Source organism: Odocoileus virginianus, chromosome 17 (genome assembly GCF_023699985.2).
Source record: "Odocoileus virginianus isolate 20LAN1187 ecotype Illinois chromosome 17, Ovbor_1.2, whole genome shotgun sequence".
Taxonomy (NCBI): domain Eukaryota; kingdom Metazoa; phylum Chordata; class Mammalia; order Artiodactyla; family Cervidae; genus Odocoileus; species Odocoileus virginianus.
In genome coordinates this window covers 58,356,733-58,384,164 of record NC_069690.1, presented here as the reverse complement: position 1 = coordinate 58,384,164, position 27,432 = coordinate 58,356,733, and the positions used below count along the sequence as shown (strand labels likewise).

The 27,432-nt window shown below is 51.3% G+C and overlaps 1 protein-coding gene and 1 long non-coding RNA gene across 4 annotated transcripts; one reads left to right on the top strand and one right to left on the bottom strand.

Moving 5' to 3' along the window:
• Positions 1-29: 29 nt before the first annotated feature.
• LOC110126184 (uncharacterized) lies at positions 30-25,552 on the bottom strand. Of its 3 annotated transcripts, none has more exons than XM_020875694.2 (5): positions 25,250-25,552; positions 15,803-15,996; positions 9,538-9,671; positions 8,218-8,391; positions 30-207 (listed from the first exon to the last, which is right to left on the bottom strand). In XM_020875694.2, exons 1-5 carry the CDS (start codon positions 25,315-25,317, stop codon positions 139-141), a joined length of 639 nt encoding a protein of 212 aa, XP_020731353.2. In that variant the 5' UTR covers positions 25,318-25,552; the 3' UTR covers positions 30-138. The 3 variants fall into 3 exon arrangements, with proteins under 3 accessions (XP_020731353.2, XP_020731351.2, XP_020731354.2); XM_020875692.2 differs by lacking the exon at positions 30-207 and adding an exon at positions 5,235-5,484 and having other exon boundaries at positions 25,250-25,551; XM_020875695.2 differs by lacking the exon at positions 30-207 and adding an exon at positions 5,392-5,530 and having other exon boundaries at positions 25,250-25,551.
• LOC139039210 (uncharacterized) lies at positions 13,958-18,315 on the top strand. The gene is made up of 2 exons (XR_011492526.1): positions 13,958-17,120; positions 18,032-18,315. It is a non-coding gene; the product is annotated as an uncharacterized lncRNA (long non-coding RNA).
• Positions 25,553-27,432: the final 1,880 nt, after the last annotated feature.

Here is a 27,432-nt window from a genome sequence, read left to right as displayed (position 1 = left end):
TATTCAGTTTAGTTCCCTCTGCCATATGGTAGATCTCTGTCATTTGCTCTTTCTGTAGGAAAAACAGAGCTCTGTGATAGCAGTTTGTTGCTAGATCTGTGTCCTGGAGCTTGGGGCTCAGTTATGCAGAGACGGTGGTTAAGGTTCCCCAGGCCGGCCTTGTCTGCGAGACGGGAGCTCCGCACTTTGGGCAGCAGAGTTTCTCCACTTTGGGGAGAAATGTGAGCATCAGAGAGAAAGGTGGGGTTCTCTGGGGGGCGGGGCGGGGGGCATCGCAGACTGAGGGCTGTAGTCAGTTTTTCCCTGAATTCATGGTGCACACACACTCACATACGTGTGCATGCACACACACATGTGCACACAAACGTGTGCGCACACGTGCGCACAGAGGTCTGGATGCGAGGCTTAGAATCAAGCCTTGGAAAAGGTGAGGAGGAAGCCATGGCGGCTACTGTCCTGAACCCGTTACGCGCTGGATATCTTCCAGGCTCCCCGTCACCCCCCCTTCTATCCCGAGAAGGGCCGCGGGCGCGTCTGCCGTGAGCTCTGGGAGCCACGGGGAGCTGAGCCCCTGATCCAGGGCAGATGCCGAGAATGTGGGAGAGAAGCCTTCAAACACGACTGCGACCGGCCCAGAAACAGTCAGAAGCCTCAGAAAAGGGTGACCCCGCCCCACCTTCCTCCCTGCAGTTTGGATCAGAGTGGGCCAGGGGTCGTGTCTCTGCGAGGGGACCCTGAGGCTGGCTCAGGAATGGCCAGGGAGGGGACGGCGGGGAGTGAGCGGGGTGTCCTGGGTCAGTGTGGGGACAGGGTCTCAAGGGCCTCCCCGCTTCTGTCCCAAGAGGAAGCCTAGCTCCTGAAGAAGCCCGTTCCTGCCCAGGCTGCAGAGAGACACCAGGGAAGGAAGCGCCAGCGCTGGGACTGCGAGCACCGTGGGCCCTCTGTTGCTGCGGATCCCTCATCCTTGCATTCAACTCACTGTGCGAAAAGGCTCCAGAAACTTCCAAAAAGCCTAACTTGAATTTGCAACCTTCCCCCCACGGCCAACTGTTCCCATGGTGTCAACAGTATATTAGGTGCTGTAATTAATCTGCAGATGATTAAAGTGTACAGGAGAGTGTGTGAAGGTTACAAGCAGAGAGTTTTGAGTAAGTGGCTTGAGCATCCCATAATTTTAACATCCGCAGGGGGTCCTGGAGCCGATCCCCTCTGCCCATTCACTGAGAGACGAGGGTGTGGAATGCCAGCAGGCCAGGGGAACCTTCAGAGTCAGCGGTGCGTGACTGCCAGCAGGCCTGGCCTGGGGCCTGCCAGGGAAAGCCTTGCAACTGCGGACGCTCAGGCCTAAGCAATCACACCGAGGTTGTTCACCAGGAGCTGTACTCTTCAACATCGCACGGGCGTCACGCCCAAGGCTGTCCCGTCCTGAGTGACCAAGCTCTCCCAAACCAGCTCGAAGCTGCTGGCAATACCCAGAGCTCCCCTCCTCTCTGCCTGTTCGCCCCGGGCCCTGTTTCCATGGGCACCCTGCTATTAAAAGCCCAACGTCTCCCTTCCGGGTCCTCGCCCCCTCCAAGGCCAGGAGGGGAAGCGCTCACATTGAGGCATCAGCTCTAGGAGGCAGCAGGGAGGGAAAACTGCAAGATGTTATCTACCAGCAGTGACAGATGACTCCATTAACACTCGTCGCGTGTGCAGGGGTTATTATATCAAGAGAGCGTAGGAAAGAGCAGAGGACAAATAAACCACAGGGCAGGCGTGGGTAGGGACGTGTGTGGTGGTTTCTAAACAAGTGTGTGAGATACACAATGCTAATGGGGCTGTTGCGCGGGGCAAGCCTGGGGGGACGCGGCTGGGCTGCGAGGCTGCCCACCCAGTGCCTGCCTGATGCCGTTATAATCTCTTTAAAGGTCAGTTTTCTCAGCCTTGATGATGGTGGATTAATTCAGGGGGATAATAGTGTGGATTAAGTTGTATGTAATTTCATTATTTATTTTCGGCTGTGCTGGGTCCTCATTGCTGTGCTGGTTTGGCTCTGGCTGCAGAGACTGGGGGCTCCTCTCTAGTTGCGGCGCCGCGGGTTTCTCGCTGCGGAGGCGTCTCCCGTCGCAGAGCACGCACTCTAGGTGGACAGGCTTCAGAAGTTGCAGCTCCCGGGATCCAGAGCACAGGCTCAATAGTTGCGGTGCACGGGCTTACTTGCCTCGCTGCCTGTGGGATCTACCCGGATCAGGGATCAACCCCAGTGTCTCCTGCGTTGGCAGGCAGGTTCTTTACCACTGAGCCACCGGGGGATATGCTGTGCGCTCTGCTTAGTCGCTCAGTCCTGTCTGACTGCTTGAGCGAGTGGACTGTAGCCAGCCAGGCTCCTCTGTCCATGGGATTCTCCAGGCAAGGATACTGGAGTGGGTTGCCATGCCCTCCTCCAGGGGATCTTTCCGACCCAGGGATCTAACCCAGGTCTGCCACATTGCAGACGGATTCTGAGCCGCCAGGGAAGCCCAAGTCATCAGGAGGTAAATAATGCTAATTTTTTAGGGAAGCCCCACAGAATCGTTGAATACAGTGTGCAGAACAAAGTAATTAGTCAGGATACGCTGGTGGTGTGGTTTTTATTATTTTCATCTGAGTCCTGCCTTGCTCAAGTCCTAGAGCAGATCTAGGACTGTCTGTGTAGATCTCGCTCGGTGCATTAATGGGTTTCTGCAAAGATGTATGTAAAGCAGATTCATTGTCAGTTGTGAATTTCACTCATCGTTCTTCCTCTTCATGCCTGGGCACGTGGTCTAAGTGTGGGCAGTCTCCTCCTTGGGTCTCAAGCTCTCCCTGCATTCCACTGTGATTGTTCGGAGCTGTATCTCTGCTTGAGTCCAGGTGGAAGTTTGCACCTTGCATAAAAGAAAGCAGAGTGCCCAGGTGGGGTAGCTGACGTTAAACCCTCCCTGGCATCCATACAAAGCCGGTCTTTCTGTATGGAATTCTCTGCCTGGAAGTGGAAGCCGGTGTGAAGTGGTGGCTCATGGTTAGAATAAAAGGAGAGAAAGACAGAAGCTTCTCCACACACCATCAGGTCATGCAGAGACACACAGGATGGTCTCTTCACCAGATAGCAGCCTAGCCTGTGTGCTGGCAGAGTGCGCTGGGCAGAATCAGAGAGCTGTCCACCCCACGTCCTCCTAGAAAGAGACCTGGATACCTTCCTGACTTCCTCTGCTGGTCGATGGACGTAGTCATGGACTCCAGATTTCAAGGATATTTTTACGAAGTGGAAATAAGTCAAGTAGAATCCCTTAGTTGGAAATCATAAAGGGGAATTTGGTTTAAGAAAGAACAGACAGCTTTTTCTGTAAGGGGCCAGAGAGTGAATATTTTCGGCTTTCTAAACTGTAGAATCACAGTTGTAACCGGTCAGCTCTGCTGCTGTGGCCCCAAAGCCACAGTAAAAGATGTGCTAACAAGTGCATGTGTCTGCCTTTCCCGTAAAACTTTATGTAAAAAACCAGGAAGCTCAGCTTTGACCTGAGAGCCACAGTGTGTGAATCCCTGGCTTAAGAGAGATGGGAAAGGCTAATTCTGCCTATGTCATCGTGAATCACAGCAGTCAGAGGAAAAACAAGTAGACAATTGAATTAATCAGCGTCATTGCAAAGGGAGCTGTCTGCCTGGGGTTGAAGGAGGCATGTGCCGGAGAGGAGGGGACCGTGCCATGCGTGCATGTCCTGTGGCTCAGAAATAAGCTTGCTGATGTGAAAAAATTAAGCTCTGGGAATCAGCAAAAATGGCTAAAGTTCACAAATAAAGAAGGAATAGATTTTGTTTTTAGTTTTGGGGGAAGTTGTTTAGTATAGTCAAAAGTTCAAAGGAAAGGGTAGACCGCGTGCCTGTGGACAAAGCTGTAATGCAAACTCTCTGAGAGGTGCTGGGCAGTGGTGGCAAAAAGCAACCCAGTCAAGACTGCAGAAAAGGCAGGCCTTGCCTGGTTGTCCAGTGGTTAAGACTCTGGGCTTCTAGTGCAGGGGCATGGGTTGGATCCCTGGTCGGGAAACTCACATCTCACATGCCTTGCGGTGCAGCCAGAAAATAAGTCTGGAAAACAGATGCAGGCCCAGAGAACAATAAAAACAAAAGACTGAAAAGCCATCTAAAAGTTTCCAGATGCAAATGCTGGTTGTCGCTCAGTGTTGGGACTTGGGTGGTTGTTTTCTTTTTTATTGTGGCCGTTCAGTGGCTGAGTCTTCTCCGCCTCTCTGTGGCCCCGTGGACTGTGGCCCCCCAGGCTCCTCCGTCCACGGGATTCTCCAGGCAAGAACACTGGAGCGGGTTGCCACTGCCTACTCTAGGGGATCTTCCCGACCCAGGGATTGAGCCTGAGTCTCCTGCATTGTGGGAGGATTCTTTACCACTGAGCCACCAGGGAAGCCCTTTCTTATTTGTATTTTTGAGTAACTTTTATTATAAACATATGTTACTTTTAAAATGAAAAATGAAAGCTAAATAACATGGAAGAGCAACCTTAGGATGCATGCTTAGAAACCGTAAGAAGCCAGGTCTTCACTCAGCTTAAGTAGGAATGTCTCACTCCAAGGGTCTGAGCTGCAAACTAGGGAGTGTCCCAGGGTAGCAGACACTCATTGCTTATCAGCAGTTTTCCTAATGGCAGAACTTGCCCCCAGCAAATATCCAATACTTGTCTTCCCAGCTTCCCTTGTGGTCACAGCATGGGCGAGCCACATCCTTGCCAAGGAGAGTTGCTGGGAAATCTGCTCAGCGGTCGCTGGGGGAGGTTCTCCTTCTGGCTGGCTGTGTGTGTGTGTGTGTGTGTGTGTGTGTGTGTGTGTGAAACGTGGGCAGAAACTTCAGCCTTTCGGGGTTAGATGTGCTCCTGTGAGGATGTGGTGTTGGTGCAGTGCCAAGTGTTTTGTGACCACACAGAGCTAACCCCAAGGTCACCATACAACACTCTGGTGCTGGTAGACCAGAAGGATGGAAAGAGTGGGGCCCTTGGTTCATTGACCTGTACCCACCTCCTCCTGTGTATTTTCGGAGACCTGAGACAAGTGGACTCGTGGAGGATTCGGTTCTCTTTGGGCATCTGCAGCTTCTAAGTAGGTCATCCTTCCCAGACTGTTCACAGAGGCATGTTGATGGAATGCCTTACGTTGGGTTAGAGAATGAGCGATTTTCAAGTCCTGGGGAGCCGTTTTAATCCAAAGCCTTGCAGCGAGAGGCCAAAATGCAGTTTTGCGATGTTTATTATTTCCTGTCATTAGATTTTGCTGCCTTAACTATTGGGGGGAATAGAGGTGTTTTCACGTGGCTTGATGGTCTCTCCCTTTCGTTGCTGTTGGCGTCCTTGCCCAAGCCCCGTTCTGCGGAAGGCAAGGGTACGTCCTGAAGACTCCCTGCAGCGGGGCAGGAGATGCCCAGTCTCCGCATGTGTGGGCTCATGGGCAGCTCTCGAGGGAAAACCAGTCTTCGCATCTCCTGTCGGGCAGAGAATAATGGCCACACTGGAGCTCCCTGCTCACGGCTGGGGGGAGACAATGGGGAGAAGGGTAGGAAGTTTGGAATGGTCACCTACACCCAGCTCTGTTTAAAGTGGAGAACCAACGAGGACCTGCTGCTGAGCACGGGGAGCTCCGCTCAGTCTCGTGTGCAGCCTGGGTGGGAGCGGAGTCAGGGGAGAATGCATCCCTGTCACGTGCATGGCGAGTCCCTTGGCTGCCCACGGGAGACCGTGACAACACTATTCATCGGTTATACTCCAACACTGAAGGAAAAGTCTACACTGAAAACGTGAAAGCAGCAGCTGCCTGTGCTGCCCAGGGGGGCCTTGCTCTCCACCACCCCTTGTGCACGCGTTTGCACCCGCTGACCCCAGACCCCCAGTCCCCGCCCCCAGCCCCGGACCCTGGCCACCACGAGCCTGTCCTCTGCATCTGTGAGTCTGCCTCTGTTTTGCAGATGAGTTTGTTTGCATCAGATTTTAGATTCCACATATAAATGATATCATATGGTATTTGTGTCTGTCTGACTTAGTACAGTAATCTCTAGGTCCATCCAGACTGCTTCAATTGACATTACTTGGTTCTTTTTCTGGTTCAGTAATATTCCACTGTATATACGTACTTCAGTTAAAAAAAAAAGTAGACTAGAGCATGGGGCCGGGGGTACCTGCTCCGGCCCAGCAGCCTCACGTCCCGGCTCTGGCTCTGACTGGCAGCCGTCTCGAGCCAATCCCTTAACGTCTTGCCCTCTGTCTCCTCGTGGATAAAACGCGGATGATGTTCATATGATGGAGGTCATGAAGCGCAAGGCCTCGTGAGGGCTCTGGCACCACACCTGCCCCACACTAAGGAGTCCGCACAAGGTCCTACTATCTTCAGCTCACAGGGATCCCCTCTTCCCAGGTGACCCTGCGTGTTGAGAGGCCGTCCCTACCGAGACACATCACCCCCGCCTAGAGACTCTGTACTTCAGAAAGGCCTCAGGGGCGTGGGGGCGGCGCTGGGTTAGCAGGAAGCATCTCTAGCTCAGATAGCCCTCATCTCCTTCTGGGCCCATCAGTTTATGGCGCCGCTGTTATTACTGGTCCATTTTGCTTGTGTTTGAAGCATGTGGCTCAGTTTGCTCGCCCTCCCTGAGGGTGGGGTTGAAACTCCATGTCTGGGTGCTCCAGCATGCCTGGCTTGGGCACGTGGCCCCTCCGCAGGGGATACTGGTCAGCGGCTGGGAAGACGGGCAGCAGTGACCTGTGAGAGGAGGCGCTGGGGCTGGCGCGCGAAGGTCGGAGTGCAGACTTCTCTGAGTGGCTGCACCTTGGAGTCACGAGTGGACAGGTGACCAACCACACGGTTTGCGTGAGTTCCAGGGACTTGAGATACTCCGTTTTAAAACTAGGACTGTGGGGTCCTGGGACTCAGGACTCTTAGTGTTAAAAGATACGAAGTTCCAGGAAAACCAGGCAAGTCAGTCCTGGGGAAACTGGGGTGAACTGGCCACCCTGCCAGAGGGGCTTTACAGCATGCTGCTGCTGGGGACTCACCCCCAGAGCTTCTGATCTCTGCTCTGGGGGAGGGAAGATGCGGAGGAGCGTGATTGCCCAGGCGACTGTGAAGTTCAGGGAAGTATGGGAACTGCCGATGGGTAGAAGTTTCTGACCCGGGCTCCAGTGTACATGATGGAGTTGGGAACGGGTTACAGGCGGCCTGGCATGCTGGCCATCAGCCAGAGGGGCACTGACGGAGTGAGCGGGGTTGGGAAGCCCTGCTGAGTGATGATACATGAACATGGGACATAGAGAACTCATCAGAAAGGGAAACTCTGAGGGCCCGTCCAAGACACCCAAGACGCCCTGTGTGGTAACGGCACAGGCCTGGGGGATCTACACTTTTACCAAGCTTCCCAAGTGGTTCATTTCGTTGTTGTGTTAGTCCCTAAGTCACGTCTGACTCTTTGCAACCCCATGGACTGTAGCCTGCCACGCTCCTCTATCCACGGGATTATCCAAGCAAAAATAATGGAGTGGATTGCCCTTTCCTTCTCCAGGGAATCTTCCCGACCCGGGGGCTGAACCCACATCTCTGTGTCTCCTGGGCTGGCAGGCAGATTTTTTACCGCTGAGCCACCAGGCAAGTCCCCCAGGTGATTCACATGCTCAAATTTTAGAATGCTAAGACTGCAACTCTACAAAGTACCATGAAGACGTAACAGCAAGAGTTTCAAGGACCTGCCTCCCGGAACAGTCCGATTTGAATTGACCTGGGTCCCGAAGGTGACAGGTGAGGAAGAAGGAACCAGCACCATCATCCTTTATCACAAAAGATCCCTCTCTCCCCAGGCCTCTTCCTCTTCTGGAAATGGCTGTGTTTCTGAACACAACCGTGGCCACCTGCCTTCAGCTCTTTCCCTAAATCTGGGGTCACAGACCTGTAGGTAGACTGGATTTAGTCTTTTGTGATAGTTGGGATTATTCTCAATTCTTACTTCTCCTACCCTGTGGACTTGCAGTGAGAAAAAGTGGAATGAATATATTTCTCTTTAAGCTAGCGAGGAAGAAATGTAGATGCTTGCCAGCGTAAGCCACTGAGTTTTAGGGTAATTTGTTTTGTGGCCAGAACTGACTAATGTATCCCTCCAAAGGAAGGAAGCCCTGGGTTTTGTCCCGGTTCTCACTAAAAGAAGTTATGGAAGAAAGCAGAAGAAAAGTTTGCTCACCGTGGTGGCAAGGGCCTGGAAAGGGCAGAAAATCTGTCCAAACTGATAACACTTGTGAGTGTTGATGTCTCCAAAGCGGCTGCGACGCTCCTTGCGGCCGGCCAGCCTCTTCTCCGCCTTCAGGTCCATGAAGTTCTGGAAGGGGCCCTGCTGGGGCAGGCGGGCCGTATGCACCTGGTGAGGAGCCCAAGAAACAAAGGTTCCCGAGCGCCTCGGGCTCACGGCGAGACCAGGCAGGGGCTTTTTAGAGGGGGTGGCTCTCGTTCACGCCTCTTGTGCATGAGTTGGGCTTCCGGGCACCTCTCTTAATTTTCTGCATCCCTGAGATGCAGATCAAAGGGGCAACCCCGCCCCCCCACCAACACTAAACCTAACCCCTCATGTGTCACTGGGTCAGTGGGTCAGTGGGTCAGTGGCTGGAGGGTCAGGGCACAAGCTCTAGTGATGACCCCGCCGCTCACCACCCGCCTCTGTGGCAGATTATTATGATTTTAGAATTTTATTTGGGGCATAGTTGATTTACAACGTTGTCTTAGACTCAGGTGTACGGCAAAGTGATTCAGTTACACGTAAGTGTTAGTAGCTCAGTCATGTCCGACTCTTTTGAACCCCATGGACTGTAGCCCACCAGACTCCTCTGTCCGTGGGGTTTTCCAGACAAAATTACTGGAGTCGGTTGCCATTTTCTTCTCCAAGGGATCTTCCCGACCCAGGGATCGAACCCAGGTCTCCTGCATAGCAGGCAGATTCTTTACCATCTGAGCTACCGGGGAAGCCCTCAGTTATATGTAAACATGCACCTTTTTATTCTTCAGATTCTTTCCCCCTAACGTTTATCACAGACTGTCGGGCAGAGTTCCCTGTGCTGTAGAGTGGGTCCCTGGTCGTCTGTCTTACGTACAGTAGTGTGACTTCCTCCCAGCTCCTGATTTATCTCCCCCCGACCAGGGTTTTCCCTCTGGTAGCTGTAAGCTTGCTTCGGCGGGAGGAGGAGCAGAGTAGGCCTGACGTGGAGGAAACTATTAGGCCCACCAGGAGGCGGCCCGGTTTGGAGGGTTTTCTTTTCTCTCTGTAAGGGCCCCTGCTGAGGGTCGTGCTGGGCGCGCTAGGACCTGCACTCGGGCTTCCCTTTCTCCCCTGCCCGGGTCTCACGAGGTGTCCGGGTGGGACGGGGACGTGAGGAGGGACACACACCACCCGCTCCTGCTCCTCTGGTTTGTACTGGCCTCAGCACTCTGCTCAGCTCACCCCAGACGGGGCCCATTCTCACTGCTCCATCTGCAAAGGACGAAGGAGGAAAGGGACCCCCGGGAATCTCACGTCGTGTATCCGGAACCTGTTTGTCGTCGGAGGAGACAGTTCCCAGCTTCGTCCCAGGGCTTTCATGGAGCTCAGACTCGAGACCAAAGGTGGGTAAACAGGTCCCAGGGGGACTGGCAGCTTCCAGTCTGTTCCTGGGGGGTGAGGAGAGGAAGGGCACCGGGAGCACCCCGGCACCTCACCCCTTCCTTCCCACCGCGACCTGGGCCGATCTGTCCGTGTTTGACCCCAGCTTAACAAGGAAGAGGCTTGTGCAGCTGAGAAAGAAACAGACCTCATCCCAGAGCCCAGAACAGAAGCACTTGTTGGGAGAACCACGGAACCCTGGTCACGATGTTCTGATTTGCTTTTCTGAAATGTGACCAGCTCGGTGGACGTGTCTCAGGCCACGTTCGTTGTTCGTGAGTTGAGGCCACACAGGTTGAGTTGATTCTTGCTCTGGGGCTTTAACTGAGTAGAGAAGGTTCTTAGGGGCTCTGACATAGTCATTTAATTTGGTTTATTAAAGGATGACTTAAGTATGCCTCACATTTTTCTGCCTTTGTGCAGGATCATTCTTTGACTCGAGCGTGGAGGAAGGAGGACTTTCTCCGCCGATGGCCTGATAATAAACATTTAAGCCTTTGTGGGCCATCTCATCCATCACAGCACCAGAGTAGCCGCAGACAGTATGCAAATATGCAGATGAGTGGGTGGGGCTGACTGTGTCCCGCTAAAACTTTATTCACGGGCACTACATTCTGACTTTCATGTCTTTCTTCTGTGTCACCAAATAGTCCTCTTTTGATTTCTTCGTCAACCAGTTAAAAACAGGAAAACACTTCCTAGTTTGCAAAGCTTTAGGAAAACAGGTGGCAGGAAAAGTTTTCTGCCTGCTGTGTGAGCCTTAAAACTCAATGTTCAGGAGACTAAGATCATGGCATCCAGCCCCATCACTTCATGGCAAATAGATGGGGAAACAATGGAGACAGAGACTATTTTCTTGGGCTCCAAAATCACTGCAGATGGTGACTGCAGCCATGAAATTAAAAGACGTTTACTCCTTGGAAGAAAAGCTATGACCAACCTAGACAGCACATTAAAAAGCAGAGACATTACTTTGCCGACAATGGTCCATATGGTCAAAGCTATGTTTTTTCCAGTAATCATATATGGATGTGAGAGTTGGACTATAAAAAGTTGAGCGTCAAAGAATTGATGCTTCTGAACTGTGGTGTTGGAGAAGACTCTTGAGAGTCCTTTGGACTGCAAGGAGATCCAACCAGTCCATCCTAAAGGAAATCAGTCCTGAATATTCATTGGAATGACTGATGCTGAAGCTGAAACGCCAATACTTTGGCCACCTGATGCAAAGAACTGACTCATTGGAAAAGACCCTGATGCTGGGAAAGATTGAAGGCAGGAGGAGAAGGGGATGACAGAGTATGAGATGGTTGGATGGCATCACCGACTCAATGGACATGAGTTTGAGCAAGCTCCGGGAGTTGGTGATGGACATGGAGGCCTGGCATGCTGCCGTCCATGTGGTCACGAAGAGTCAGACATGACTGAGTGACTGAACTGAACTGAACTGTGTGAATGGATTGAAGAAGAAAATGGCTACCCACTCCAGGATTCTTGCCTGGAAAATCCCAAGGACAGAGGAGCCTGGCAGCTACAGTTCATGTGTTGCAAAGAGTCAGACATGACTGAATGACTGAGAACCTGTCTGCAAGGCCACTGCCTGCATCAGTAGACATAGAATCTGGAACAAGAAGGGAATGGACCCAGTTTTCTCTTCTTGGTCTCATCACAGGTGAATCCTTGAATTCAGCTTAAGGGCACCTGGACCCACTGTGGCTCCTTCAGAGGAGAGTGGTGACGATGGTGTGGAAACCCTAAAACACTCTTTGTTTTTTGGGGCGTGACTGAAAGGAGTGGGAATGGTTAGATGGAAGATGAATGAATCTGGTGGGGGACATGCAGTCACTCTCAAATATCTGAAGGCTGCCATGAAGAACAGGGGTCAAGCTCATCTGACCAGACCCTGTGGACGAAACTAGAACCAACAAAGGAAGCTGCAGGGAGGCGGGTTTGGGTGAGGTTTGGTTAAAAAAAAAAACACCACTGCAGAGAATGCATTTATGGACCACGTTCTGTTCTCCAACTTGTCTCCAGCCTCTTAGAGCAGTGTGGGCAGAGGGAGAATTTGAACGCCACTCTCCTCTACATCATCTACTCTGGTCCCATCCTGGTGGCTCAGATGATAAAGAATCTGCCTGCAATGCAGGAGACCCGAGTTTGATCCCTGGGTGGGGAAGATCCCCTGGAGAAAGGAATGGAAACCCACTCCAGTATTCTTGCCTGGAGAATCCCATAGACAGAGGAGCCTGGTGGGCTGTGGTCCATAGGGTCACAAAGAATTGGGCACGACTGAAGTGACTTCGCAAGCTGAGTGCAATGAACTCCATTTTGCCCAAGAAGAACCAGGGCACCAGGATGTGGGCTGAGGTGAACAAAGCCATGTGTGAGGGGTGGACCTTCACCCCTTCTGAGCCTTTACTCTCTGCTCTCCTTTCTCATTCAACCATCTGCTCTTCTCCGAGAAAACCGAGCCATGCTCAGCTCAGCCATCTAGTCTCGAGCACGTTTGGACGGAAAGTGCAGTGTTGGCCCGAGAGTTGTGCTCCCTGGCCCCGACATGCTGGAGCGAGTGCTCCTTTGATCTGCAGTCTTCCAGATCTCCTCACACACCCCCGAGGAGAGGCGGTCGAACGCAAAGGCCATGGTTCAGATTTCATGCCGCATGTGAGTCCAGGGCTGGGGAGTGCCCGCCAGTCCCCCAGAGGCAGTCGCTCCCGCTATTCTCTGCACTAAGTTTCCAAAAATTGCTTCGGAAACCGCACTTTTCCAAGCAATCCCGTTTCTTCTGGAACATTTCTCCGTCTCCCCCTCCCCACCACTCCGACTTGACATCTTACATGCCTGGGTATTTCCTGCCGGGATCTCTTGCCTGGCAGAACCCCTGGTGGTTTAGGGGCGCCTCCCCAGGCTGTGAAAGGCAAGCTGGCTTTGGAGCTGGGCATTCCGGAGGCGGCAGGGCCGTGGGCTTCAGTCTCCCTTCCTCTGTGCCACGTCAGGCTTGCGACATGTGGGGAGGGCAGCTGGGCAGCTGTGAGGGACTGTCGGCTGCTTGTAGGAGCATCTGTCGGAAAACTTGCTGTGTAATTTCCGGAGCCTTTCAGGGACAGAAGTGGGTAAAAAAACCCCAAATGGAAGAAAGTCCTAATCACTTTCAAGTGGGAGGACAGTAAGAAACAGTTGGGCTCACACGGCAGAGCCTGAACTGCAGGCTCCCACGACGGCTTCCGTAGCTTCCACCACCCACTTAGGGACCAAGCCCCGACCTCCTGGGGTTATTGATTCAGCCCAGATGGGACCATATGCAGAAGAAAGTGGCATTCAAATTCTCCCTCTGCCCACACTGCTCCGGGAGGCTGGAGAAGAGTTGGAGAATAGAATATGGTCCATAACTGCATTCTCTGCATTAGTGTGTTATTTTAATTATATGCTCAGTTGACCAGTCGTGTCCACCTCTTTGTGGCCCCGTGGACTGTAGCCCCCCAGGCCCCTCTGTCCGTGAGATTTTCCCAGCAAGAATATTGGAATATGTTGCCATTTCCTCCTCCAGGGATCTTCCTGACCCAGAGACTGAACTCACGTTTCCTGCATCTCCTGCATTGGCAGGTGAAGTCTTTACCACTGAACCACCTAGGAAGCTGTTTTTAATGATAAAGTATAAATTATATATTTTATGTCATTAATCATGCATATAAAGTCAGTCTATCAACAGAGCACCTAGGCACATACAGTAATATTTAACGTGTGAAAGTGTTAGTCACTCATCCTGTCCAGCTCGTCATGACCCAGTGGATTGTGGCCCACCAGCCTCCTTGGTCCATGGGATTCTCCAGGCAAGAATACTAAAGTGGGTTGTCCTTCCCTTCTCCAGGGGATCTTCCTGACCCAGGGATCGAACCCAGGTCTCCTGCACTGCAGGCAGATTCTTTACCCTCGGAGGGGCCTGGGAAGCCCAGCATGTATGGGCTTCCGTTTGAACTCCCTCCCTGAGCACCACCTGTTTCAGAGCGGGACCTTTCTGATGCTGCTTCCACTCAGGTCCATGCTACCCTCGTCTCTCATCTGAGTGATTTCTGCGTTTGTGTTGTGGATGATCTCCTCTGGTTTGTATTCACTGAGGTGTTTTCAGCACCTGAAACTGTCTGGAGCAGAGAGGGTGCTCACCACATAGTCAGCGAATGACAGAATGAGCCCACTTTTGTACCCTACACGCTCCCAAAGTGCCTGTCACTTAGCTGGCTGTGCGCGTGGTTGGTGCACGACGCCAGGCCTTTGATCTCTGAGCAGAGCTGGAGGGGAATATGAAAGAAAACGTCGGAAGCCTAGGGGAGAATCAACACGGCCGCGTGCAGGGGTCTGGACGCTGTGGGCTCATGTGCAGACTCAGAAGGCCTCTGAGCTGGGAGACAAGAGGAGCCAGATGTCTGTCTCCTGCGCCTTTGAAGTTGACACTCATTCTGAATTCCGTTGGCGACGAAGAGTTTGCACTTGCTTTGCTTCAAAGTGTTGCTAGCCTAAGATAAGTTGTCTCCTCTCTCCTACTTTTGCTGTATCTCTCCTCTTTCCCTTTCCCACAAGTCTTCCTTTTTTTTCTTAAATGTTTGTTTTTATTTATTTATTTGGTGGCTCCAGGTCCTAGTTGTGGCATGTGGGATCTTAGTTCCCTGTCCAGGGATTGAACCCGGGCCCCCTGCACTGGGAGCAAGGAGTCTTAGCCACTGGGCCACAGGGAAGTTCCCCCACAGAGCTTCTTAAGGACTAGTTTCAGTGCTGGGGAGCAGGACCAGACTTGGCAAAGCTTGCAAAAGCTTTCTAAGCTCAGTTTTACCTGTTCACATCTTCACAGTTTTCACTGGCTTCCACGTGGCTGACACCAAGAAGACTTTTAGGGACTAGAAACCGATTTGCAAAACGTGAGCCGGGTCTGCATCCCTAAGACCCCTTCCTGATTCTGTGTGAGCGGGATCAGGAGGCAGTCAGGAGGATTTATGTAACCCTGGCTCTGGCAGCTGGAATTTGTCACTCTGTTTGGGACTCGGAATAACTGAGAGCTCTGAGTTAATGATCAGAAAGGATTGCACCATCCAGTTAGTAAGTGAGGCTTGGAGATAACTTTTCACCTTAAAAACACCCCCCGCTTTTCTCTCCTGCATCCTGGAGGCACACCAAGCAGAACCATCCCGTGCGCGATTCTGCAGAAGGTGCGGCTTCTCCGGCTACAGCAGGAGGCGGAAATGCGAAGAGGACTTGCCTGTCTTCCTCTCTCTTCTGAGCTCCAGCTCCTGGCTGCAGCCCCGCTCTGGTGTCTGCCGCTGGCACGAGGGGACGCATCCCCATTCTTCTGTTTTTAAATGTTTGGCTGTGTCGGCTCTCCGTTGCATCCTGGGGCATCTTCCCCGCGGTGGGTGGGCTTGGCAGCCCCACGGCAAGTGGAACCTGAGTCCCTCGCGTTGCAATGTGGTTGCCTCTCCGCTGGACCACCAGGCACATCCCTGCCCTCCAGTCTCGAAGGATGCCTTGTTGGCAGCCGAGCTCTTCCTGCCTGAATGGGGTGTGCCCGGCTCGGTCCCTGCTTTGCGGGAAGAGCCCAGCTCCCAGATGTGAAGGCAGCGTGTCGGGAAGAGCTCGCGTGTCCTTGGCCAGCAGCAGACTCTCTCCCTGCAGGTGCGGCACCTGCGGTCTGGCCACTGAGCCTCCTGCCCTGCCTGGCCGTCGATGTCCCTGGGAGCCGTCCGCTTTTGCCCAACCCCGGTTTGACCTAAAGGCAGAAGTGAGAGCCTTGGGGTTGGATGCTATGTCCTGAGCACTGTCACTCTGCAGACTTGCACTTTATAACCTCAACCCCCCCACCTCCATTCCCTGGGTCCCATCACATCAGCTCCACCCTCACACCCGAGCCCCAGTTCCTGAAATGGAAGAAAGCCTGCAGATGCCCCAGGACGGCTGGCCTTTCCCCCACAGATGCCCCAGGACGGCTGGCCTTACCCCAGCAGGTTCCCCTGGACAGCTGGCCTTACCCCAGCAGGTTCCCCTGGACAGCTGGCCTTACCCCCGCAGATGCCCCAGGACGGCCGGCCTTACCCCCACATGTTCCCCAGGACAGCTGGTCTTACCCCTGCAGATGCCCCCGGATGGCTGGCCTTACCCCTGGCGTCCTTCCGGGAGTCTCTCTTGCCGAGAGGAGTGCCATCCTCCACAGCCTTGTCAGCTCCCGCGTCCCTGGTCTTGTCGCCCGCGATCTGGGCCCCTTCCCCCTTTGGCAGCCTCTGACCCAGGGGCCGGGGCTGCTCTTCAAACAGGGCTTCCTTCTTCTTCTCCTTCCTCCTCTCACGGGGCGCTCTAAACACAAAACCCCCATCAGCGCCGACACTCTGAGGGCGTCAACTGCCCCTGAACGTGGGGCCCGGCCTGTGGGCTTAAGAGGAAGGTGATGAATGCAAAGCCTAGCTTCAGGAAAAAGAATGCAAACTGGAGAGAAAATGGATGGATGCACTCCCTTATCCTTGCATGTAGTAGAGGGAGAGATGAGTGGGCGTGTCCTGTCCCCAAGTAGCAGGGTGCTCGGAGAGCATGAGTGCGTGTGTGTGCGTGCGTGTGTGTGCTGTGCGTGTATGTGTGTGTGTGCGTGTGTGTGTACACATACGTACTATACACATTCATGTATATGAATGAAAGAAAAGTTCTTATAAGTCAGAACACTTTTAAGAGCTAGTATTTCATTTTTATGGGGTAAACTTAATATTTGCTGTTATTTAGTTATTCAGTTGTGTCTGACTCTTTGCGACCCCATGGACTGTACTTGCCAGGCTCCTCTGTCCATGGGATTTCCCAGCAAGAACACTGGAGTGCCATTTCCTTCTCTAGTGGATTTTTCTGATCCAGGGATCCAAGCCATGTCTCTTGCATCTCCTGCATTGCAGGCAGACCAATTGAAAAGAAGGTTATTTTGGGGGAGTACCAAACACAATTCTCGGGTCACCCTCAAACCTCCAAGTCATCCCTCTTGGCAAGACGCACCAGGAGCTTCCCGACTCGGCCCTGCCCACTTCCTCCCCGCCCCTCCCCACCCTGGCGCTGAGCATCCCGGGGCTGCGGGTCTCTGCGCCTCGGGTTGTGTTTCTCACTCTGCCTCGAATGTCACACTTTCCCCCTTTCCTCGTTTGTGCTCCCATCCTCCTGGGGACTCCTCCTTGTCACGTCCTCCATGAGGGGGTCCATGACACCTCCCGCCTCCCGCCCATCCGTGTAGACCTGCCCTCCCTCTGGTCCCAGCCCCTTTCAAGCATCTCCATCCTAGTAATGACCGCAAGTGCGATAAATGGGCCATCTTCGTGCCTGTCTCCACTATTAGGTATGACGTTCCATGAGGTCTCAGACTCTCTCCTGTTCACCAGTGCATCCCCAGCATGTAGCACTGCATCTGGCGAGAGACAGACGCTCAGTTCATATGGATGGAGGGACAGGTGAATGGATGGACGGATGGACAGATGGGTGGATGGGTGGGTGAGTGGGTGGGTGAGTGGGTGGATGGATGGATGGATGATGGATGATGGATGGGCACAGGGCAAAATATAGGGTAAAGGTTGAGGAGAATAAAAGACAGTAGGTTAAAAACATGAACTATGTGGGAGAGAGAGTTGGAGGCATGATTAATACCTCCCGGAGCCACAGTGACACCCAGAGTCAGCCAGGAGCAGAGAGTCCGGGTGCTGCTTGTACCAACGAAAGTTGCATCTGAGATTCGTCAAGAGTGTCCAGCTACACTAACGGCTCAGAAAACAGGACATGGCTTTGCGTTTCATTTTTGTGGCTAGCCCATCTGAAGAAGCACTAAGTGGTAACGTCTCTGGCGAGCTTAAGTTCTTCCCTGAAAGCCAGAGAAGTAGCATCTGAAACCCAGCGGCCTGGACGTGACAATTAGAAGAGAATGTGAAGATTTAGCAACACTGTGTCCCTCTGGGAGCCCTGGGTTACCACCAGCCACCAAACTGTCCTCCCTGAGGTTGGACGGGCAACTGGAATTTTCTCCGTACCGTGGAAAAGTGTGTGGCTTTTCTTTGGTGAGTTTAACCTTGGTTTCTGAAGGGGCTTCTGGGCTGCTCCTCCGCAAAGAGGCAGCTTCAGCAGTGTGTGTGCTGCACCGTTGTGAGTTGCCGGGTAGTTGTTTAGAAAAACAACATTCTTGTACTCAAGGGACATCTGCTCCGTGTCTGATCATCAAAACCCTCCAGCTTTGCTATTAAGTTGTATCCTTTGAACCTATCACCCGGAGGCGTGTTTTGGCACAAGAAGGAAATCGACACTCAATAAAGATGCTATTATAGTGTCTCTGGTGCCCTATTCAAGGATCTTAGATCGTGTCCCTCTGTTACAGATTCTTATTTATGAAGTCGGAGCCGGGCAGTACCAGTAACCAGACCTGGGCAGAAATGCAAATGAGCATGGACCCTCAGGACTCCTTGTCAAGATGGATTGACCGTCGAGTGACTGCTGGGGGGGCAGAGATGTCCCCTCATGAGAACGTGTGTTCTGGCATGTAAAATTATGCTCATAAAATGCTGGCGAGAAAAGTAGTCTAAGGGCCCTCCGTCAAGTCACCCAAGGGGGAATGGACTGCTTTCCATCTGTTTTCAATTAAATGTGTTTATTATCTTTGCATCTCACTTCTCAGCTCAGCATAATCAGTTAGAAACTATCTCCTGTGATCTTAACTGAAAGCATATTTTTATGAGTGGAACTGGCTGTTTGCTTTCACACACGCGGCGGTGACACGGCTTCCTCCGCTGTGAGTCTGGGGTATGCTTTGTTGGGGCTGCAGGCCGGGGCCTGTGGCTGTTTATCCAACACTTGTTTTCTGTTCCCTGGGATGTTGTAGATGCTGTGTTGGGTGTTAGGGTGTTGGTGGACAAGAGAGTCGGTGAGTGAATAGCTAGAGAGAGCAGTTGTCCTTCGTGGAAAGTGCTGGAAGGGAAATAAACGAGGGAGAGAGAAAGTCATGGTGAGGGTCCCCTTTGGAATTGCTGGGGAAACTGAAGGCCAAAGGAAAAGAGGGTGGCAGAGGGTGAGACGGCTGGACGGCATCGCCAACTTGATGGACACAAACTCGGCCAAGTTCCAGGAGGTGGTGAGGGACAGGGAGGCCTGGCATGCTGCCGTCCACGGGCTCGCAAAGGGCACGACCGAGTGACTGAACAGCACCCTTCTGAATTGAGTGGTCTACTCCTTCGGGCAAGAGAATTTGGATCTGAGGCCTGAATGATAAAAGCGAGACATTCAAGCCCTTCTCTGGCACTCCAGCGGTTAGGACTCTGTATTTCCACTCCAGAGGGCTCAGGTTCGAACCCTGGTTGGGGAGCTAAGATCCTGCGTGCCGCAGTGTGCCCCCCGAAAAACACACTGGTCGAGAACAAGCCATTCAGAGGGAAACTAGTCGCTCAGTCGTGTCAGACTCTTTGCGACTCTATGGACTGTAGCCCACCAGGCTCCTCTGTCCATGGGATTTCCCAGGCAAGAATCCTGGAGCGGGGAGCCATTTCCTCCTCCAGGGGATCTTCCCAACGCAGGGACTGAGCCAGTGTCTCCTGTGTTGCAGGCGGATTCTTTACATCTGAGCCACAGGAAAGCCTAGTGGGGATGATCCAAGCTACTTATTTAATGTCATCCTTTCAGTTTCAGCAAGTGGAACCCATTTTTTAAAGCTACTCTTTAAAAATGACATTTTCTCTCTACATCAGGGATTGAAAAAAAGCACAGAGGCTCCTCTTAACATTTCTTCAATAGGTCTCTGCCTTCCTATTAATTTTCAGCAGATTCTGTTTATTTTTCCACCAGCCTGCTGGCGTCTGAGAACAGGCTGTTCCATGCTCTACCCTGCTTATCTCACTTTCTGTTTGGTTCTAAAGGTGTCCGTGGTGCTTTTAGGGAGTGTGATGTTTGAACGATTGGTGAGCAGCCTGCACTGCAAAATGCATTCACTTGCGGTTATCACTGGTGACCCACTTGGAAGAAAAACTTGTCCCAGCGGATTTCTGGAGTGTGTGCCTAGAATCTCAGAGCCATGCAGGGGAAAGTCTTCTACTTCTGGTAGAAAAGGCTTAATTTTGGGAGTCAGAGAGCTTCAATCAAGTCCTAAGCTCTACGGTCATCTAGTTTAAGACTTGAGGACTGTGATAAGCATTTTTGTTTTCAAGTGTAATAGTGACATTTCATTCTCCAGGGGATCTTCCTGACCCATGGATCGAATTCACGTCTACTGCATTGGCAGGCAGGTTCTTTACCTCTGAGTCACCTGGGAACCCCGTAAGTGTTGCACAATATTGTGCAAACTGCAGGAGTACTATGCAGTCCTTCACAATTTTAAGGGATATACTCCATTTACAGTTTTGCAAAATATTGGCTATATTTTCCTTGTTGGACAGGATATCCTTGTATCTTCTTTTATTACTTTTTTCCTTGTAGCTTATTTATATCTAATGGTTTGTACCCCTTAGTTCCCCACCCCTGTCTCACCTCTCCCCGCCTCTACCGACTGGGAACCACTAGCTTGCTCTCTACATCTGCAAGTCTGCTTTTTTTTTTGTTACGCTCACTAGTCTGTTGTACTTTTTAGATTCCACATATAAGTGATATCATACAGTATTTCTGAAAATATCGTTGAACTCTGTTTTTGTCTGGAAGACGTGAGTAATGAGATAAATGTAAACTGCAGAGTAGTTGTGAAGACAAACTGAAATGACACATATAAAGTTCTTAGCATGAGACAGTTCATACTAGTCACCACAAATTGTCTATCACATTTTTATTATCAAACTTACAAACGCAATGGTTGTCTATTGGACAGGAAACAAACATTCCTGGTTTGCAGCTCTTGAAAGGCTGTTGACAAGCACTGCAGTTGTGTGTGTGTTGCGGGGGAGGTGCGGGGGTCCTGGGGTGGATTTTCTTTTCTTTTTTTTGGATTTTCTCTGTTACAATTGAGCAGAGGTTTGCAGACTGGATCTCCTGACTGTATACTTTAAATCACTTTGAACAAAAAATGTAAATTGCACAAGAAATGGGAACTTTCCTATGCAACGTGGATTACAAGCTTCTCTTGAAAAACCATCTGGCTCCAGCTGGCGACCAGCGCTATGATCTAGAAGCTGATGCTAAGGTCCCGTGTGTCCTGCCCAGCTTCCTGCCTGTCTTGGAGTTGTTCTTGTTTAGTTGCTCAGTCACGTCTGACTCTTTGCGACCCTGTGGACTGTAGCCCACCAGGCTCCTCTGTCCATGGGATTCTCCAGCCAAGAACACTGGAGTGGGTTGCCATTTCCTTCTCCAGGGATCTTCCCGGTCCAGGGAGAGAATCCGTGTCTCCCGTGTTATAGGCGGATTCTTTACCACTGAGCCCTGGGAAGCCCACCCATCTTGGAGAGCCTGGCCTTTTATCTCATACGGGCTGTGGACCAGCTCGTAGGACCTTGGATGAATTCTCTAATTCTTTTAGTTTCGGTTTCCCCATCTGTAAAAAGGCGATGCTAATAATAAGTCTTACCCCTGAAGTTTCTTTCGAAGAGGAAATAACAAGTTTTCCCACAGTGCTTGGCATGTGGAAAGCCCTTGGGGCCAGCTACAGTTATCCTCACCAGAACACTTCACAGATCAGTGGGCATCTGGTTGAAATCCATACTTAGATGGATGAAGCAGCCACTCAGACACTGGTAGAAACGAACTATGGATATGACAGGCAGATGTTATAGGGAGATCATATCTCTGAAAAATACAGATGGGATTTTCTCCTTCATCAACTTGTACTTGATCCCTTCCCCATGCTGTTTCAGGAAAAGCTTTTAGACTGGATCTCATCCAGCCTGTCCACTGTCCATCCTTCCACTGTAGCTGCCGGTTGGATTCTATCAGGGGAGCCCTTGCCTCTGGCGTCCGGTTCGTTTAGGCGGATGGGATGCTCAGTGGGGGATGAGAAGAAGGGAGGAAAGTGATGGCGGTACTTACTCCTTGGGCTGGCTCCTCCCTGGGAGGCTGTCTCGAGCCTCCTGACATCTCAGCAGAAGCCTACATGCGTGCGTGAAGTTGCTTCAGTCACATCTGACTCTTTGCGATGATGTGGGCCATAGCCCGCCAGGCTCCTCTGTCCGTGGGATGCTCCAGGCAAGGAGACTGGAGTGGGTTGCTGGGTCCTCCTCCAGGGGATCTTCCTGACCCGGGGATCAAGCCCCCGTTTATTGCACCGCCCGTGTCCCCTGCATTGACAGGCGAGTTCTTTACCGCTGACCCACCTGGGGAGCTGAACTGAAGGTCAGCTGCTCTCTTTCCACACTTTGTGTCTGGGTTTGGTAACCCCGCTTCAGACGATCGGGTCTCACATCTCTAGGTGGTGATGCTTACATGGTCACCAGCCTTGGCTCTGTGTTGTTCCTTCCTGTTCCCTGCCTGGCTCCCATAACTTTGTAAAGCCGCTTTGATTTAGCCTACATCCAGTAAGTCATCAGCAGATGTAGCTTCTACTGAACTGGGGACAACTAGGGCTATTGAAGCAGAAAGCAGAGAGAGTGAAGTCAATTTTAAAGTCCTCATCTCCCGTTGGCAAAGAATTCACAGCAAGGTAGAAACCAGGTTTTGTGAAGAGAGAAGGGCTTTTCCAAAGGCTTAAGGGTTTCCTTTAACCAGATCTGAAAGAGACACGTGCACCCCAATGTTCATCGCAGCACTGTTTATAATAGCCAGGACATGGAAGCAACCCAGATGCCCATCAGCAGACGAATGGATGAGGAAGCTGTGGTACATATACACCATGGAATATTACTCAGCCATTAAAAAGAATTCATTTGAATCAGTTCTAATGAGATGGATGAAACCGGAGCCGATTATACAGAGCGAAGTAAGCCAGAAAGATAAAGACCATTACAGTATACTAACACATATATATGGACTTTAGAAAGATGGTAACGATAACCCTATATGCAAAACAGAAAAAGAGACTCAGATGTATAGAACAGACCTGTGGACTCTGGGAGAAGGCGAGGGTGGGATGTTTCAAGAGAACAGCATTGAAACATGTATATTATCTAGGGTGAAACAGATCACCAGCCCAGGTTGGGTGCATGAGACAAGTGCTCGGGCCTGGTGCACTGGGAAGACCCAGAGGGATCGGGTGGAGAGGGAGGTGGGAGGGGGGACTGGGATGGGGAATACATGTAAATCCATGGCTAATTCATTTCAATGTATGACAAAAACTACTGTAATGATGTAAAGCAATTAGCCTCCAACTAATAAAAATAAATGGAAAAACAAAAAAGGGTTTCCTTTAAGGTATAAAGAGCCGGAGGAGATCAGGAAGGGTCGGGAGGGCGGGGATGTGTGTACACTTAGGGCTGATTCACGCTGCTGTCCAGTAAAAACCAGCGTAGGATTGTGAAGCAACTATATTCCAATGAAAACCAAGTTTAAAAAAGCCGTAGTGCAGACGAGGTGGAGGAAACGGCTTCGGGGAGGTGCCCACCCCAATCAGAAGAGGAAGTGGAGACCACCTCCCCTGGGGGCGTGTCCCCGAGAAGACACCGCCTCCTCGCCAGGCGTCTCCTCCCCGACTTAACCAAACCGGGGCGGGGTGATGGGGCGTCGGACTCTCGGGAGTCTGCGCACGGCGGTCCACCCCCGGGCCCCCTGCGCCTGCCGGGGTTGCAGGAGGCAGAGCCCTGGGCGCCGGGGCCCTTCTGGCCCTGCCGAGAGGTCGCCGGGGTGGTGAGCGCTCGGTCCCGGCCCAGCCCTGTGGCCAGGGGCCCGCCCTGCACGGGGACCTGGTGATCTGAGGGCCGCGGGGACTCGGGCTTCGGCAGAGGCCCGCAGGGCGCCACGAGGACGTGAGAGCGGCTGCACCTGAGCGAGCCCCCGCCCAGGCGCCGAGAGACCGCGGCCCGCAGCGGAGGACCCCGGCCGGCCGTGTGCCCGCCTGGTTGGGAAGGGGCGGCTGAAGTGACCCCTCGACAGAGGAAGAAACAGCCTTTGAGCTGACTCTTCATTCACCCGAAGGAAGCTGAGCTCATCTCAAGGTGAAATGTTTCAAACTAGAACAGAAGGTCCCCTTCATGGGCAGTTTTGATTTTTCTTGGCCATCAGGAGGACCAGGAATTCCAGAGCAAGAAGCTAGTGGCGAATGATTTCATTTTCTCCACACCGCTGTGCTCTGGGTAAATTTCGAAGCCCTTTCGGAGCCTTCCTTACAAGAGGGATTCTTTAGGAGGGACCCTTGGCCTGGGACCCTTGGCCTAGGACCCTTGGGGCTCCCCTGGTGGCTCAGAGGGTAAAGCGTCTGCCTGCAGCACGGGAGACCCAGGTTCGATCCCTGGGACGGGAAGATCCCCTGGAGAAGGAGATGGCAGCCCACTCCAGTACTCTTGCCTGGAGAAGCCCATGGACGGAGGAGCCGGCGGGCTACAGTCCACAGGGTTGCAAAGAGTCAACTGAGCGACTTCACTTTCACTTTTCACTGGTGGCCTTGAAGCCGCCTTGAGTCAGATAAACGGTGATGAATGCATTTCACCTACTACAAGGACTTTTACCTAGTTATTTTTATTCTAATAACTTTTAAAGAAATTAATATGGAAAGAAAAATGTTCACATTCCCTCTACTGTACCGCAAAGACATCCAATTTAAACAACAAAAACAACACGCTTTTCTTATTTATGTTGTTAAAGGACACCAGCCTCACGGCAGAAAGTGAAGAAGAACTAAAGATGCTCTCGATGAAAGTGAAAGAGGAGAGTGAGAAAGTTGGCTTAAAGCTCAACATTCAGAAAACAAAGATCATGGCATCTGGTCCCATCACTTCAGGCAAATAGATGGGGAAACAGTGGAAACAGTGGCAGACTTTGTTTTTTGGGGCTCGAAAATCACTGCAGATGGTGACTGCAGCCATGAAATTAAAAAAGGCTTACTCCTTGGAAGCAAAGTTATGACCAACCTAGACAGCATATTAAATAGCAGAGACATTACTTTGCCAACAAAGGTCCGTCTGGTCAAGGCTATGGTTTTTCCAGTGGTCATGTATGGATGTGAGAGTTGGACTATAAAGAAAGCTGAGCACTGAAGAATTGATGCTTTTGAACTGTGGTGTTGGAGAAGACTCTTGAGAGTCCCTTGGACTGTAAGGAGATCCAACCAGTCCATCCTAAAGGAAATCAGTCCTGAATATTCATTGGAAGGACTGATGTTGAAGCTGAAACTCCAATACTTTGGCTACCTGATGTGAAGAGCTGACTCATTGGAAAAGACCCTGATGCTGGGAAAGATTGAGGGCGGAAGGAGAAGGGGACGACAGAGGATGAGATGGTTGGATGGCATCACTGACTCAATGGACATGAGTTTGAGTGGACTCCGGGAGTTGGTGATGGACAGGGAGGCCTGGCGTGCTGCAGTCCATGGGGTCGCAAAGAGTCGGACACGACTGAGCGACTGAACTGAGCTGAAAGGACTGCTGCTGCAGCTGGGAGCTTTTTTAACCCTCTGCTTAAGGACAGCCCTGCTACCGATACCCAGAGTGACATAAAGGAAGGGTTTCCAGCAACATAAAGGAAGAAAAGGACGGATGATTACCTGATGTTGTCAAATGGCATCAAGCTTCTGCTGACCTGGCAGGCCTTCCAGTTACTGAAACGGGACATTCTTCGGATGGTGCTCAGATTCAGCAGTGTGGACGGGATTTCTCTCTTCACTTCCGGCTTCTTAGCCTTTGCCCTTACACCAAATCCCAGGATTCACAAGGATCGTGGTCCATCCTTTCTCTGGCATCCTAGTCCTTGATTCCGGGGGCTCTGGACTTCCTTGGAATGTTGACATTATGATGTTGCCAATGGAATTCCTAAGCCGTTTGGGACTGGAGTCCTGAAGAAGAGATTTTAGCTCTGCTGACCTTGGCACGGTTTTTCCCCTTTGTGCACTCAAGCATGTGACAGTGGGGAGGCGTTTTACTTGGACTGAGGGATGAGCCGGATGCAAAATACATCCCCTGCTCTGGTGCATGTAGCTCTGACTGGGACGCATTGGCTATTCTGAACGATGATTTATTCCTGTGTTTTTGTTGACTTGGAACTGGAAAGAGATGTGATCAGATCTGCTCAGGTCACATACAGCTCTTTACGACCCCACGGACTTTCTCCCGCCTGGCTTCTCTGTCCATGGGATTCTCCAGACAAGAATCCTGGAGTGGGTGTCCATGCCCTTCTCCAGGGGATCTTCCCAGACCAGGGATCGAACCTGAGTCTCCTGCCTTGGCAGGCGGGTTCTTTACCACTGAGCCGCCTGGGAAGCCCATCCGTGCATACTGGAGATGCCTATTTCAACAGGACTGCCCAGCAGGTTCATCTCGATGTGATGCTGTGGTCGGGACCTCTGTTGTAAGTGGAGTGTACTGGTATTTTGAGATGCCATCTGGTTGTCTCTCATATTCCCAGGGGTGTCCCTCCGCTGTCCACAGTTTGCAGGTTCTTCTAGAAGAGCCTTGGGTGGAGACAGTCTTGGAGCCACACAGGAATGGACTGACTTTTCCATGTGCTGGAAGCGGCTGTTCTTACTTGAGCCCTGGCGAGTCAAGTGCAGGCAGCGTTAGCGTCAGTTGCTCAGTCCTGTCCGACTCTCTGTGACCCCACATGTTGTAGCCCGCTGGGCTCCTCTGTCCGTGAAATTCTCCAGGCAGGAATACTGGAGTGGGTTGCCATTTCCTTCTTCAGGGGATCTTCCCGACCCAGAGATCAAATCTGGGTCTGCTGCATTGCAGGTGGATTCTTTATCGTCTGAATAAAAATCTAGACACAGAATCTATGAACAGATGGGTGAGAAGAATAAGCTATTAAAAAATAAGCCATTTCATTAAGACTTGATAGTTTTCCCCACTAAAAACCAGGCTTTTTTTTGGTTCCTGAGGCCTGCTCTGTTAACTTTCCTGGTGTCATCAGATGGTAAACCATCCTGAATAAAATGGGAAAAATCAGGCCATGACAAAGCAACTTGACATTATTTCTTTTTTTAATTTGAGCTTTTTATTTTGTACTGGGGTACAGTTGATAAACAGTGTTGTGATGGTTTCAGGTGGAAGTGAAGGACTCAGCCACACACACATGTATCTCCCCCAAATTCCCCTCCCATCCAGGCTGAGCATGGCATTATTTCTGATTTCGAGCATGGTTTCCTCTTTGGCCCGTACACACAAGATGTGGTACCATTTTTAATTTCTTAATATAGAAGAGTACTTTGACTATTTTTTAAATTGAGTTATTTTATCATACTGTGGTCAGAGAATATAGTATATATGTTTTTACCAATTCTTTGGTACCTATTGAAATGTCCTTTATGGCCTAGTGAGTGCTCAACTTTTAGAAATATTCCTCAAAGTCTGGTTAAGAACCCAGATTAAAAGAGTTGAGATAAATTTCTGAATTTGTGAATATCATACAGTGTCTTAATCACGCTGTTCCAATATCCAACATCGTTGTTATTTTTTGATCACTTGATCAGTTTGTAACAGACAGATGTTAAAATCACACTTTAAGACATTCCATAATTCTATTGACTTTTAATCTCTGAAATGTGTGCTTCTGTGAGCCAATCAAATGCTGTAAATTGCACAGGGTTCAACCTATTTGGACGCTATGTTGCTGATGCTGGTTATCTGTGGAATCAGAAGCAGAGAGCATTGGAGAGGAAAGGAAACCTTCCGTCAGGAACCCAAGTATTTCAGAGAGGAGCAAAGTCAGGGTGTGTCCCTCTATACATGGAGGTTC

Bases quoted from the DNA above. Each gene is read 5' to 3' on its own strand.
- LOC110126184 (XM_020875692.2), bottom strand. From the start codon at position 25,317: ATGTCCCGTTTCAGTAACTGGAAGGCCTGCCAGGTCAGCAGAAGCTTG. The intron at 9,672-15,802 runs GTAAGGCCAGCC...CTCACCCCCCAG, and splicing joins CTCCCGGAAGGACGCCAGGG to GAACAGACTGGAAGCTGCCA. The intron at 5,485-8,217 runs GTGAGCAAACTT...TCTGCCCGACAG, and splicing joins TCCAGGCCCTTGCCACCACG to GAGATGCGAAGACTGGTTTT.